Source organism: Monodelphis domestica, chromosome 5, assembly GCF_027887165.1.
Source record: "Monodelphis domestica isolate mMonDom1 chromosome 5, mMonDom1.pri, whole genome shotgun sequence".
Lineage (NCBI taxonomy): Eukaryota > Metazoa > Chordata > Mammalia > Didelphimorphia > Didelphidae > Monodelphis > Monodelphis domestica.
The window spans coordinates 241,799,575-241,813,720 of record NC_077231.1 but is presented as its reverse complement, the minus strand read 5'-3'; the positions used below and the strand labels follow the sequence as shown (position 1 = coordinate 241,813,720).

General features: G+C 37.1%; 1 protein-coding gene across 3 annotated transcripts in view; it reads left to right on the top strand.

Moving 5' to 3' along the window:
• ADARB2 (adenosine deaminase RNA specific B2 (inactive)) overlaps positions 1–14,146 on the top strand; it is a 693,422-nt gene that overhangs the window by 588,088 nt on the left and 91,188 nt on the right. For all 3 annotated transcript variants that reach the window (XM_007504707.2, XM_056799997.1, XM_007504706.2), the window contains one exon: positions 12,965–13,079. In XM_007504707.2, the coding sequence (XP_007504769.2) occupies positions 12,965–13,079 (115 nt within the window). The remainder of the gene's footprint in view (positions 1–12,964; positions 13,080–14,146) is intronic.

The following is a 14,146-nucleotide window of genomic DNA, read 5'->3' as shown; positions in this document are numbered from 1 at the left end:
TTCTCAGGACCTTACAGAGTGCTTGATACATTATCAGGTATTCAACAAAACTTGTAGAATTGAATCAAATTGTATATATCTATGAATGAAGTTGTACAAATAAATTGGACTAAACATACACAACCTTTAAGTGGCACCCTAGAATCACAATGAACTTTTATGTTAGACATTTTGACTTTTTTAATCTAAGTACTGATGGTGGATGAAATTAAATTTGTTTAGAGTTTTGATTGTTCAGATTTTGGTTAATAAAAATTATATGTTAAATCCCAATTAATGGAAAATAAAATTTTGCTAGGATTTTAAATTAGATGGTACAGATAGATAGATAGGATCTGTAAAGCCTCTTCTGCCTCCTAAATCCTTCTGTAATCAATTGAAGTATCTTTCACATATACAAATTATTTTTTAGATGAAAAAAATATAAAGCTGTAATCATGAATGTGATTTAATTAACAATTAATCACTTAAGATAGCTATAATGAGGTTTATTAGGCTTCAGTGATATGGTAGGATAAGTTTATTTAGGGATGTGGGGAAGGAAGAGATGTTTGATTCCTCTGAAGATTCCAAATTGCGAACATTTGTTGGAGTATGGTTTTGGTTTATTTGAAGAGGAGTATATGGCTAAGACTTTGGGTTTTATTGATTTTAGGGAGTCCCATTGAAGACACTTCCTCTTCCAATTCAGGTCAACACCTACTCTATTATCTTCAAAAATTCCAGAATAGCCTGGGGCAATGATAGCAGAGTTTTTCCCATTCAAAACTTTTTCTGGAAGTCTCTTCTACTCTTCTTCATATCTTACACAGAAACTAACTGTCTTGACCATGGTGAACATTTGTTTGATTCTGTTTGATAGAAATGATCCTTTTAAATTTCAATCTTTTTTATCACATTTCTCTAATGAAACTACAAACATGAAAAAAATATCTAATTAATTAACTAGCTAAAAGGTCAAAAGGAATTACTTTTAGGCAACTAAGTGGCACCATGGAGTGAACACTGGGACTGGAATTCAAATTCAGTCTCAGACATTTACTAGATATCAGTCCTTGGACGATTCAGGTAAACTGTTTGCCTGAGTTTCTGCATTTGTAAAAGGGGACTAATAATAAAACCTGTCTTCTAAGCTTATGATGATCAAAAGAGATCTTTGTAAAGTACTTAGCACAGTGTCTTGTACTACATAATGCTAAATAAATGTTAGCTATAATAATAAATTTATTATCATCTTTGACTTTTGAACATTAAGCTAGTTATAGAATCATAGATTTAAAGCTAGAAGAGATCTGAGAGATGTTTGGGTCCAACCTGATAATTTTACAGATAACTTAAATGGCTCTCATTTTCCTTAAGTGACTTTCTCAAGTTAATTATCAAATTATAAAGTTAGTAATGGTCAACAATTTCATTTAAACCCAGAACTTTCTTATTCCAAGTCCAGTACCCTATGTTGTTCAGTCATTTTTTCAGTCTGACACTTCATTACCCATTTGGGGTTTTCTTAGCAAAGACACTGGAATGGTTTGCCATTTCCCTTTCTAGCTCATTTTACAGATGAGAAAACAGATATAATCAGGATTAAATGACTTGCCCAGAGTCACACAACTAATAAATGTCTAAAGCTAAATTTGGATTCAGCAATGAGTCTTCCTGACTTCAGGTCCAGCACTCTATCCATTCCGCCACCTAGCTGCCTGCTACTTTGAAAACACCTTGAAGGTTTCCAAGGTCTTTGTATGAAAAATGTTAACAATGTGAATATTTAGAACATCTTTACAGGAAGAAAAATGGCTAGAAAAGAGGAAAGTCCACAAAGAAATGGCATGAATCTTTATCCATGGTCAGAACTTATATAAGCAAAGTTAAATGGGGAAATTATTTCACTTTGAAGTTTTAGGGGGAGTGGGGATAAAAGGTATAAGGAATGACCTGTAGTCAAATATGATCAAAGCCTGTTTAGGGGACAGTTGGGCATCTAGCTGGCTGGGCATATTTTCTAATTATTGATCATGTCATTAGATAGTGGCATCTGTATTTTCTCTCTCAAATGATGATGTTGATTATGACATGTCAGAAAGCACCCACAGACTTCAGTTGCTTCCCAGACTTCCTAACTTTAAAAACAACAACTCCTGGAAACTCTTTCTACTGCCTCTCTTTGTTGTGGTTGAAGGAGCCTTCCTTTGGGTGGAGCATTCTAATAGCACTAAGCAATAACTTTGGTTTCAGGCACACTTTCCCTAGAGAGTTGAAATGCCTTGTGGCCATGAAGAAGGACCAAATCCAATAATTTGCCCCGTTTCTGCATTTCTTCAAATGATTCTATTAGTGGCTAGATGAGGCAAAGGTTAATTAGCTCATAATGAGAGCCAAACACCTAGGGAGAGGGGCCTAAAAGGCACAAAAGGAAACCAGGCAGGCAGGCCTAAATTGGGCTGTAACAGGAGGATAATCATTTGTTTTCTATATAATGGTATGCATCTTAGTCATTCTTAAGCTGACAATGTTAATCTTCCCTTCTAAATAGGGGTCGTGTAACTTGTACCCCCTGGAAAGACACTTACTTATGCCACCTTATAAGAAGACTATAATGAGTGTGTGTGTGCAACCCTTGTACTTTAGATCTTCTCTTTGTGTTAGCCTTGAAGTTTAAAGATGATTCTGTAGTATATCCATGGAGTTGTAGCTCAGCAGCCAATTAAAAGATTTTTTTTTCACCACACAAAATGAACCCTCAAGTCATCCTGACCAACAGGAACCAGAAGATATCTATGCCTTTTCTCAAGTGGGGTAGCTCCATGATACATACCTTGAAGCAAGCCTAGCCCTAAGTCTCCATGTGTTTGACAAGAATGCCTGCTGAGCATGGTCCAAGGGGATCAGGGTACAGCTAATAGGATGCTAGAAAGAAAATTCAATTTGGGGGATTTTGTTCTATCCCTTTACACTGTTAGAATTGTATATTGCTTTCTTAGTTCTGCTTACTTCCCTTTACATAAATTCCCATGCTTCTCAGAATTATCATATTCCCTATTGCTTGTAGCATAGTAATATGTCATTACATTCAGCTACCACAATTTGTTTCACCACTTTCTAATCAATGGGCATCTAGTTTGCTTCTAATTTTTTGCTTCTACAAAAAATAATGATATAAATATTTTGGCAGTCAACCTGTATTAAAGAATGTTGTTGTTCTGGTTCAGCTGTTTCAGTTGTGTCCAGCTCTTCATGACCCCATTTTTGAGTTTTCTTGGCAAAGATAAATGGACTAGTTTGTCATTTCCATGTCCTGCCCATTTTATAGATGAGGACCCTGAAGCAAATAGGGCTACATGATCTTCTCAGGGTCACATAGCTAGTGTGTGAGGTCAGGTTTGAACTCATCAAGATGTCTTCCTGATCCCAGGCCCAGTGCTCTATCCACTGTACCACCTAGCTGCCTAACATTTAATTTTTTCTTATTCACATTATTTGGTGAATTTCTGGATCTGTTCATCTTCTAAAACATGTATTGGTATACCAGCAATTCATCTTTCTACAACTGTTATCAATAACACTATAATATGAGATGGCCAAGTTAAATTTCTTGCCAATCCCTTTGCTTCTCCAAGGAAAATCTGTAAGGCATATTTTCATTTACCTGCAATATTTTTTGTCTTCTGGTTTCATATATTCAAGAATTTGAATGACTCAGGTCCCTCCTAAGGTATATCGATTCACAGGTCTCTAGACAAAGAGCTCATATTTAAAGAACTGGTAATAAAAGTAAATAAATCATTAGGGTGCTAGGTGCCTCAGTAGATTGAGAGCCAGGTCCAGGGATGGGAGGTTCTGAGTTCAAATTTGATCTCACATATTTCCTAGCTGTGTGACCCTGGACAAGTCACTTAACCCCCATTGCCTAGCCTTGTAGCTCTTCTGCCTTGGAACCAAAACACAGCATTGATTCCAAGACAGAAGGTAAAGTTTTTTAAAAGAGTAAATAAATCATCTAAAAGCTGTGGGAATTTTACTGCCACCCATTTATTTTTCCAACATTCTGCTATCATGAGTCAGAAGTGGAGAGGGTCAGAGAGACACTTTGCATTTTTCATTCACTCATGAGTTGTGATTACACATAATTCATTCATAAGTGACAAGCCTATTCAAGATGAGATCTTCCATATTTAACTAGTATGGTCCTTAGAAAGCAGACATGTCTGTTGATAGTAGTCTATTTAAAGTTTTTGCAACCTGGTAGAAGCTCTTAGAGTTTATGCTCTACTGGTGTATCCTTTAAGAACCTGTTACCTTAATGAGGATTTAGAAAATTCACATAGGAAAAAGAAAATGGATAAAGAATTTCTATTGACCAGATTAAAGCATGAAGCTAGATCAAGCATCCATAGAATTGGTCCATCAGTTATCTTGTAAAGACACTGTGGATACACAATGAAACAACTCCAGAAATGGGGAAGAGGAAGAGCGGGGGAAAGGATAGAGGGAGGAAAGGGGTCAAGTGATAGAAGGAGGGAGAGACAGACACAGATATGGGGAGAGACAAAGAGAGGGAAGGGGGGACAGAGAGAGACAGATAAAGAGAGAGAGAGAGACAGAGAAACTGGAGAGAGAATGGAGGACAAGAGGGGGTTGGGGGGAGTGCATTGGCCCAAACTTCTCACTCTAAAAAAGGTCCAATGTATTTCTTTGTCAGTAGTCTTTCAATGATACCATATGGCAACATGGCCTGGAATAGTATCTTCTCTGAAGAGTTAAAGTTACTGTTCTAGGCAAAGGAGATAATACATGGTGGCTGTATGTAAACCGAAGCATATGATCAACAAAGAATTAAGGAGGAGAAACAGAACAGTTTCATCCCACAGAGAAAGTCCTCCAGAAAAGGAGATAAGCTAGTCACATGAGGACAACAAAGGATAACCAATGAATGTGAGCTCCTTGGAAAAAGAAACAATTTTTTTTGTTTGTTTTTATGTCTCTAATACTTCCCAAGGTGAACAGAGTAGTTGTTTAATAAATATTTGTTGAATTGTTATTGATAGATCTTGTATTTAGTATTTTAAAATGTTTTTTTAAATCTAGAGCAAGACCCCAAGCAAGTTGGATGATGGATCCCCTGAATTTTTCAATTCAATTCAACAAAACTTAAAGAAATTCAATGAGTTTCATTAGATGAAAAGATATTGTGTTACAATCTGCATCACTGGATGAAATACTCATATAAATAATTTCACAGATATTTCAGTTCATCAAAACAAATTAGCCTTCAGGAGCCAACGGGACTCTGTCCTAACAACTTTGCTAAAATCTCATTTCTGGGATATTTCATTGTTTTGAGCTACAACAGTCTTTATCACCTCTTGAGTATATAAAGTCCTTATTCTAGAAAAAGGTATATGTAAAGCAGGTATTATATATGCATATTGTAAGAAATGGTTGATTTGTTATCTATCCCCTTGTTTATTTTCCATCGGTATCATCCAGTTTAGTGTGATTCCTTAGGGGGGGTGATTATTTCTTTTATATTCATTCATCTATATCTAGCTAGTCATATATTTAGTCAAGTAGCTTAATCAATCAATATTAATTATATTTAGTATGACTGAATCAGATTTTGAGCATACTCTTTTTTTATGTTAAACTTCTAAAGTCCATTTGCTTTGCTTAATCATGCTGACTAAAGGATCTCCATCTTGAGCAAAATGCCAGAGACCATCTCTACCCTTAATCTGACTATCCAGGATCAGCATGATAGAAAGATGTCCTAATATGCTGGAAAGCCCCCTACTTATTTCCGGTGCCCCTCCACTCTTGTATCTTCTCCCATCTTACTCCCCATGGTTGCCAGTAAGGGAGGTGGCCTACCGATCTGCTCACTGGTCCTTAGTGTAGATGGCCATTGCTTTGCCCATCTTGTGACACCCCATGTTGACATCGGCTCCAAGCTTTCCTAGTAGGCCATCCTGTAGAGTCAGATTATTGATTTGTTAACCAATGGATTTTTTTTATTTTTCTGCCTCTTCTGTATCATCTGAGAAGCAAGCACTATCACACCAAGGAGGGAATCTCAGAAAATCTATTCATTGAAGGGGGCTATGTCTCATTAATAAATAGTTATTGGCTTGGAACCCTGACTCAGTTGATTTTATTACAGATTGGACAAATTTCTCATGTATTATGTGGGGAGTACATAAATATTCTATATAACCTAGACTGAAGTAATACTATTTGCGAATAGAAATTCAACGGATTTTTGTTAAATTGAGTTAAATGACCCTGGATAGTTCAAATAAATTGATATCAGTTAGCTAGCACTGAGACACTAAAGCTGAGTACCAAGAGACATCAGAACAAGTTAGTATTTGAGATCTGTCTAAATACATTCCAAATGGGAAAAGATTCTTAAATTTTATTTTTTAATCTTTAAAGAATCATATTAAATTCAATACATATGCTACTTTTGAAAGAGGTTTATTTCATGGTATGAATTGAATATTTATATACATGGCCCTCACTATGGATAAATATGAAATTTAGGAAATAGCCAATAATATATTCAAACAAGTAAAAATCTGTCAAGCCAATATAAGACAGTAAATTAGTCTTTTTTACCTGAAGCTCCTGAAGCATTGTGCATATATTTGTACATGTGTGTTATTATAGAAAAAATAAGAAACTTGGGTTTTATTTAAACTCACAAATCTACAAGTCTTCAAAAGACTAGAACAATCCTGCAATTAGACCTAATACTTCTTATACAGCTACTCTTTCACTAGCTAATCTTTTGGTCCTTGTCTTAAGAGTTCAGCCCCTTGGGAAGAAGTCAAAAGAAGAAAGGAGGAGCTTGCCAGCAAAGATTTCTTACAATATTTGAAGTCTAGCCACAGATCAATGTGGCTGGCACAACTTAAAGAGCATTCAGGCTCCCCTATACCAGAAGACCCCTTTCTCAATTTCTATTCTTTAATTCTGTCTTGTCTGATCTGGAAGTTAGACCAAGCTGATTTGTTTTCAAGCAATGAAGAAAGAATCAAGCTGGCCCCACTGTTAGGATTTGTGGAATTCTTGATTCTTGCAGAAAAATGTTTGCTTTTCTTCTGAATCAGGGACCCTACATTGTATACTATAGCCCTGGATCGTACTACTCCACTACTCGGCAGTTGTTCTGGCCCTTTTAGGTCCAGCTTTGGCCTGTAGATCCATTTTTCATGGCAAAGATAATTAAGTACAGTAAAAAAGAAAAGAAAGAAACACAACTCTGGTTTTGGTTTTAAAAGGCCTGACTTTGAATTCCAGTCCTGCCATTGACTACCTGAGTAGTCTAAAACAAGTTAATTAACCTCTGTTTTATCAACTGTAAAATTAAGAGGTTGCAATTGATGAACCTTTCCAGTTCTAAATCTGTTATGGTTTGATCACTCAAAAATACCTTCCCTGGCTTTGAGACCATCAATGATCTTGAAGGAGAGGACTGGCAGTTAGGTGACACAAAAGATAGAGTCCTGGACCTCAAGTCAGGAAGCACCGAATTCAAATCTGGCTTCAGCTATATGACTCTGAGCTAAAAGACCCACTTAACCCAGGCACATACAGGCATTATATAAATGCTTATTCTCTCATCCTTCATAATTGGATTAAACAGAGTATATCAAGTTCTATTTCATCATTTTGTGGATGAAGCCTAGAGTTACAAAATGACCAAAGGCCAACACTAAATAGTAACAATAATAAAATAGTAAAACCAAGATTCAATTGCAGACAATTCCCAATCAGTGATCTTTTTCCTCCATAGGAAAATATCTAAATGTCTCACTTTTCTAATCTGCAAAATAGAAGAATGAATGATAAAGAAGAAGGTTCTTGCTCCCTCTTGTTGGAAATGTAATTAGCCTGTCGTCTAATTTCCAATCCAGGCAAGATAAAAGTTAAGAATAGGAACTGAGAAGAGGTGTTTTGGTGTGGTAGAGAAAAGACACTCATTAAGCTCCTTCTAGCCAAGTTGATAATAGGAAAGCATGCCCTCTGACTATAAATTCTGAATTGACCTGAGCCATTCTTCTCTCAGCCAGCCTGGCCATAGGGTAGGGTCAAACCATGGCTTATATTTCTGAACTTCCCACAGGAGTAATCAATCTATCACTCTCCCTCTCTCCCCCTCTCCCGTTACCCCCCCCTCCTCCCCCCAACCAGAGTTGGTTTTGCATATAAACCAATCACTCTTTTTTCAAGCTTCTTATAGCAACAGCTTCACTTAAAGCATTGTGGGCAAAGGTGATGAACCAGGGTGAATAAATAAATAAGCAAATACATTAACCAGGCATGGTACTTCGTAAATAATTACCTTCCTGCATACTTGCATATACCAACCAAATAATCTGAAGCCATTATCCAAGAGAGGGAAATGCATGCTTGCTACACCCACCCAAGGAAACCCTAATTTGTAGGGCATTTATTATTTATGTGGGTTCTCCATATGTATTTATGGAACAATTGTAAAAATAATGAGCACTTGCTATCACAGCCACAACAACATATGGGAAAGGCTGTTAACCTTCTGAAACAGCACTTAGGAAAAGAGACACACTTTGCCGTGAGTGTTTTTACATCCTTTCTTGGTGGGAGAGAGAAGAGGACAGGCAGAAATCTGTTTTGTGCAGGAGAAGGACTTGTTTTTATTTCAACAGAGTCCATTTGATCAATTCATTTAACTTTGAAAGTATAAATTGGGTATTTTTGTTTTTTGTTGGTTTTTTTAACTCCTATATTACACAGGCAGCTAGGTGTTGCAGTGTATAGAGCACTGGACTGGGAAATCAGGAAGAGTTCAAATCTGGCTTCAGATACTCACTAGCTGTGTGACCCTGAGCAAGTCACTTAATCCTATTTGCTTTAGTTTCCTCACCTGTACAATGAGCTGGAGAAGGAAATTACAAACTCTTTCACAGCATCTTTGCCAAATGGGGTCATGAAGATTCAGACACGAGTAAAATGAGTGAACAAAAAATTAGCTACATAAAATAAGAGCCAGCAATATATATATATTTAGTAAGGCTAGCCTTAGAGTCAGAAAACCCTGAATTTAAATCCTTTCTCTCATATGCTGCCTATGTGACCCAGGTCTGATGACTTAGCCACTCAATGTTCTAGGTACCTCTCTAAGACAATAGCTTGCTCAGAAGGTGCCAGCCTACATTAGTAGAGGAAATTCCCCACACCAATGAAATCATCAGCCTAATCTATCCTCATTTATATTTTCTATTTTTTCTTACCCCAAGCATTGTCCTAGCCTCAAAGGAAAACTTCAATCTAACATACATCTTACAGAGCAAGTTTGCCTGATTTTTTTCATCCAAATTGATTGAATTGTCTTGTCTAGATTACATGTAGACACAGAAAGAGTACAGTTTAAAAAAAAGGTGAAGTCTTAGTCTGAGTGCCACATTTTGGGGAGGACTTTGATGCATTATCATTTCAGGATGATCAAGTTGAATGGTGAAGGACCTTGACTTCATAGCATAGAAAAATCAGTAAAAGGAACTAAGAATGATTGAAACAAGATGAAATACTTAGGGGGAGTATGATATCAATCTGAGTTTAGAATAGACTGTTATATAGAAGAGAGACTTAACTTCTGCTGAGCCTCAGAAGGCTTGCCCTCAATAATGGGTGGAATTAATGGAGGGGCAGCTTTAAACTAAAGGCAAGGAAAAATTAGGTAACAAATGAGAACTGTCCAAAAGCAAAAATTTTACTCATTTGTTTTTCAGTTTCGTGTTTTCTTGGCAAAGATCTCCAGCTCATTTTTCAGATAAGGAACTGGGGCAAGTAGGTTAAGTGAATTGCCAAGCATCACATAGCTAGTAAGTGTCTGAAGCCAGAATTGACCTCAGGTCTTCGTGATTCCAGGCCTGGAACTCTATCCACTACACCACCTAGCTGCCAAAACAAAAACAAAAATGGCTACCTCCAAAAGCAATAGATTGTCCCTTACTTGAGAGCTTCAAGGAAGAAAATTGGATCAAAGGATAGAGAGCATTAAGGTATGTAAAGTTAAATTAGCATATTGATTTTGTATATTACATTTTTTGTACAAACAAAACCAATGTAGTCAAGATTAGAAGGAAATGGAACTTGAGATGTTTTCTCAAATATAGAGAGAACTGAAGCAAGTTTATATGATATGAGTCATTCCCCATATGATAAATGGTAAGATAGGCAATTTTCAAAAGAAGAAATTGAAGCTCTTTATAGTCTAAATTACTATTGATTAGGGAACTGCAAATTAAAACAACTCTTGGGCACCACCTCACATCTCTCAATGACAAATGTTGGAGAGAATATAGGAAAACTGAAATACACATGCATAGTCGGTGGAGTTTAACTGGACCAACCATTCTGGAGAGTGATCTAGAGCTATGCCCAAAGAGCCATAAAATTGTTCATACTCTGATCCAGCAACTACTAGATCCATATCCTGTCCCAAGAAAAAAGAAAGGGATTATACATAGAAAAACATTTATAGCAACTCTTTTTATGGCAGCAAAACATTGGAAATAGTACAGCTATCCATCAACTGGAGAAGGAAGGGCTAAATAAGTGGTGGTATATGGTTGTGATAAAATACTATTGTGCCAGAAGAATCAGCAGGATGGTTTCTGAGAAACTTTCAAATACTTAAATGAACTGGCACAAAGTATAGTGAGCAGAACCAATAGAATGTCATACACAATAACAACAATATTTTAAGGATAATCAACTTAGCTATTCTGATCAATACTATGATTCGAGTCAGTTCCAAAGGACTTATCATGAAGGGGAAAAAAACTATCCACCTCCAGAGAAAGGACTGATAGATAGAATGTGGATTGTAGCATAATTTTTAATTTGCCTTGTTTGCAATGTGGCTAATATGGAAGTATGTTTTACATGATTTTACATTCATAATTTATACCTAATTTCTTGCATTCACAAGGGGTGGGGAAAAGGTGGGAGGGAGAGAAGTCAGAACTCAAATTTTCAAAATTAAAAATAAATAATTTTTCATAAAAGAGAAAATCAAATGACCAATTGTACATGTAGTAGTAAAGATTTTCTTTTCTGTTTCTCCGTTTAGTGTCCTAAATGAGATAATATTAGCATCTTCCGCATAGGGTTGTTGTGAGGATCAAATGAGGTTGAAGACATAAATCAAGTCAACAACAAACCAACAAGTACTAATTAAGCTCCTACTATTTGCCAGATCCTCCACTAAGGACTAGGAATGCAAAGAAAGGGGGGAATGGTCCCTGCTCTCAAGAAACTCATATTTTAAGGCATTTAGCAGGTATTAAAGTATCACATAAATGCCTAGTGCTGGTGCTGCTGATGGTGTTATTACAGGACTATAGTCAGACTGGAAAGTGAGTGACTAGACAGTCCATTTGTATAAGTTCACCCTGGTACATAATTTTCACATCCAGTGCTTTGCCAGCAAAGGGGGGTGATGTTAGGCATGAACAGGAACTAGGTGTAGGGTATGTTCTAGAGGTAGGGATAGAGGCATGATTCAGTAAGTTGAAGAATTTGAGGGGTATTTTACCAAATTGAGGATCAAGTTACCTGACCGGGCAAATGAGAATTGGGAAAAGCTGGACAACCAAAGATGTAAGATAGGAACACCAGCATTTTTTAATACTTTGTCCAAGTATTTTAGAAAATCAGATGGCAGAAAGCTAATTGTCTTGGGCATCCAAAGTTTGTTCCAGACAAGCTCAACCTAGTAACAGACTTCCTACTCACTCATCTTTTTTTAATGATGACTTAAGTGTCCTTCTTCAACTGTACCTTCTTTTCTCCCTAGAGAAATCATTATGTCCAAATAGTTATGAAAGTAGAAATGTTTCAGTTAAGAATTTCCAGTATTTGGTTAAGTAATTTATTGTACATTATTAAATGGCCAAAGAGTTTGTAGATCATCAAAGAGGAGAGGGAGCCATAGAAATCTTCTGATCCAACTCCTTTCATTTACAGAAAAGGAGGGTAGGGGACAAATAGGTCAAGTAACTTATTCAAGGTCACAAAGTAGCAGATCCAGAATCAAACCCAGGTCTCTCTTCCAACTCCCAATCCAGTTCTCTTTCCATTACATTGCAGTAAATCCAGGACTTTGCCTGAGATGTGTGGATAGCAAAGAATCACAGCATGTCTTCTCAATAGCCACTCCATTGTAGGTTTTTGATTCATGTGAAATAAAGGCAAGCTTTGATGACTGTTAGAAAATATCTGCTTAAGGGCTGTATCTGAGAAGGACACAGTAATCCCACTAGAAGGGGTATGGGATTAGGAGAGAAATTAAGAGCTGATTTGCTTCTTAACAAGACATGAGCCTCATGATGACTCCTCTTCCATTGTATGCCTCCTCAGAAGGTGTCCAAAAAGACTCACCTTATAGCCTATTCCATCACCGAATCAGGAAAAATTGATGTGATCCCTTCTCACTGACATGAGCCAATGCTACACAAAATCATATTCATTTTCAAGGTTTTGGGAACAGGGAAAAATAATAATGGGTTCCAGTCCTTAAAATAGCACAGGGAGGGGGCAGCTAGGTATCTCAATGGATTGAGAACCAGTCCTGGAGACTTCCTAGAGAGTCCTGGGTTCAAATCAGGCCTCAGACCTTGCTACATGGGTGATCCTGGGCAAGCCATTTATCACTCTTCTTGCCTTAGAAACAATATACAGAATTGATTCTAAGACAGAAGTTAAGGGTTTGGTTTGTTTTTAAGAAAATGATATAGGGAAATACATACATAAGGGTGATCATTTTCTTAGAGGCTGGGCCAGTGTTCTAGGTTGTCCTCACTGATGAAACTAAATTTAAGGAGAGTCTATAGTAGCAAATTCACTGTCCATCTACCAGATGGGTCTAACCTACTCTTCTCACCCAAGTTAAAAAGATCCTGGTGTTTGTATTTTCCAGGAGTTTGCCGATTCAGTGTACCAGCTGGTCACACAGAAGTTTCAAGAGTTAACTGAAAACCTGACTTCCATGCATGCCCGCCACAAATCTCTGGCAGGAATTGTCATGACCAAAGGTAATTCATTTCTTTTTCCTTTTGTGATGGGAATTTCATTCAGGATGGGAAAGATGAGATATTATTTACTTGGACAATAAAAATAACACATACTCTTTTTCTCCCTGAAAAACAGCCAAAAAATAGTGGGTGGAGTCCCAATACTGACAAAGCTAGCAAGACTTTTGGTTTTGGTTAAGCAAAGTAATACACATTACTAAATGGTACTGCATTAGTTGAAAAGAGCTCATAGAATCATTGCATTCAGAGTGGTGAATAACTTAGAAAATCTTCTAGTTCGACCCTTCATTTTACAAATAACGAAACTGACAGCTAGTGAAAAGTAAAAGAACAACCAAGAAAGGATGAAGAGGAAAAGGAGCCCCAAAGTCAAAGCAAGTTTCAAAAAAAACATTAATACAGAAAGCACCATTAGCCCTTTTATAGAAAAATATTCTGAGGAAAAAATCTCTATTCACACAATAAAAGGTAAAACAAATACATGACTGGCTTCCTTCATATTATTGTGAGATTTTTTTCCCTCTTTTCTTTTTAAAGGAAAGTTTAACTATTGAGGGTTTTCATCTTTTTTTTTTTAAGCTGGAGGCATTAAGCTAAGGTTAGACAAGGTCACCAAATAGCTGATTTTGGATTGATAGGTAAGAACAAATCTCCTTTTCTTTCCCACCCACTCCTCCACCCCCAGTAAGTAAGCCTTGACACCTTGGACTCTCAGTTCTGCCTACATCTAAATAAAGAGACCATTCAGCTGCCCAGCTTTTGCCTCAGGAGCCTGGCAGATGGCTGCCACTTCCACAGGTGAATGAAAGCCTGGGTGCAAATGACCTTTCTGTGGCAGAGAGGGACATGTTGATGGTTGTGTCAGGGCAACTCTCTCTCCTTCCCACTGGCCAAGTGGTATTTGTGTATCTTGCTCAGCAGCCGCTATCACACATAACCTTTGTATAATGTGAGAGGAACTGTGGGAGATGGTGCTTGCTTTGGGGGAGGTGGGAAGGGAGGGAAGGACATAAGCAAGGGCCATAATGGAAGGAGGGTGTGGATGAGATGAAATGATACTCCACTAT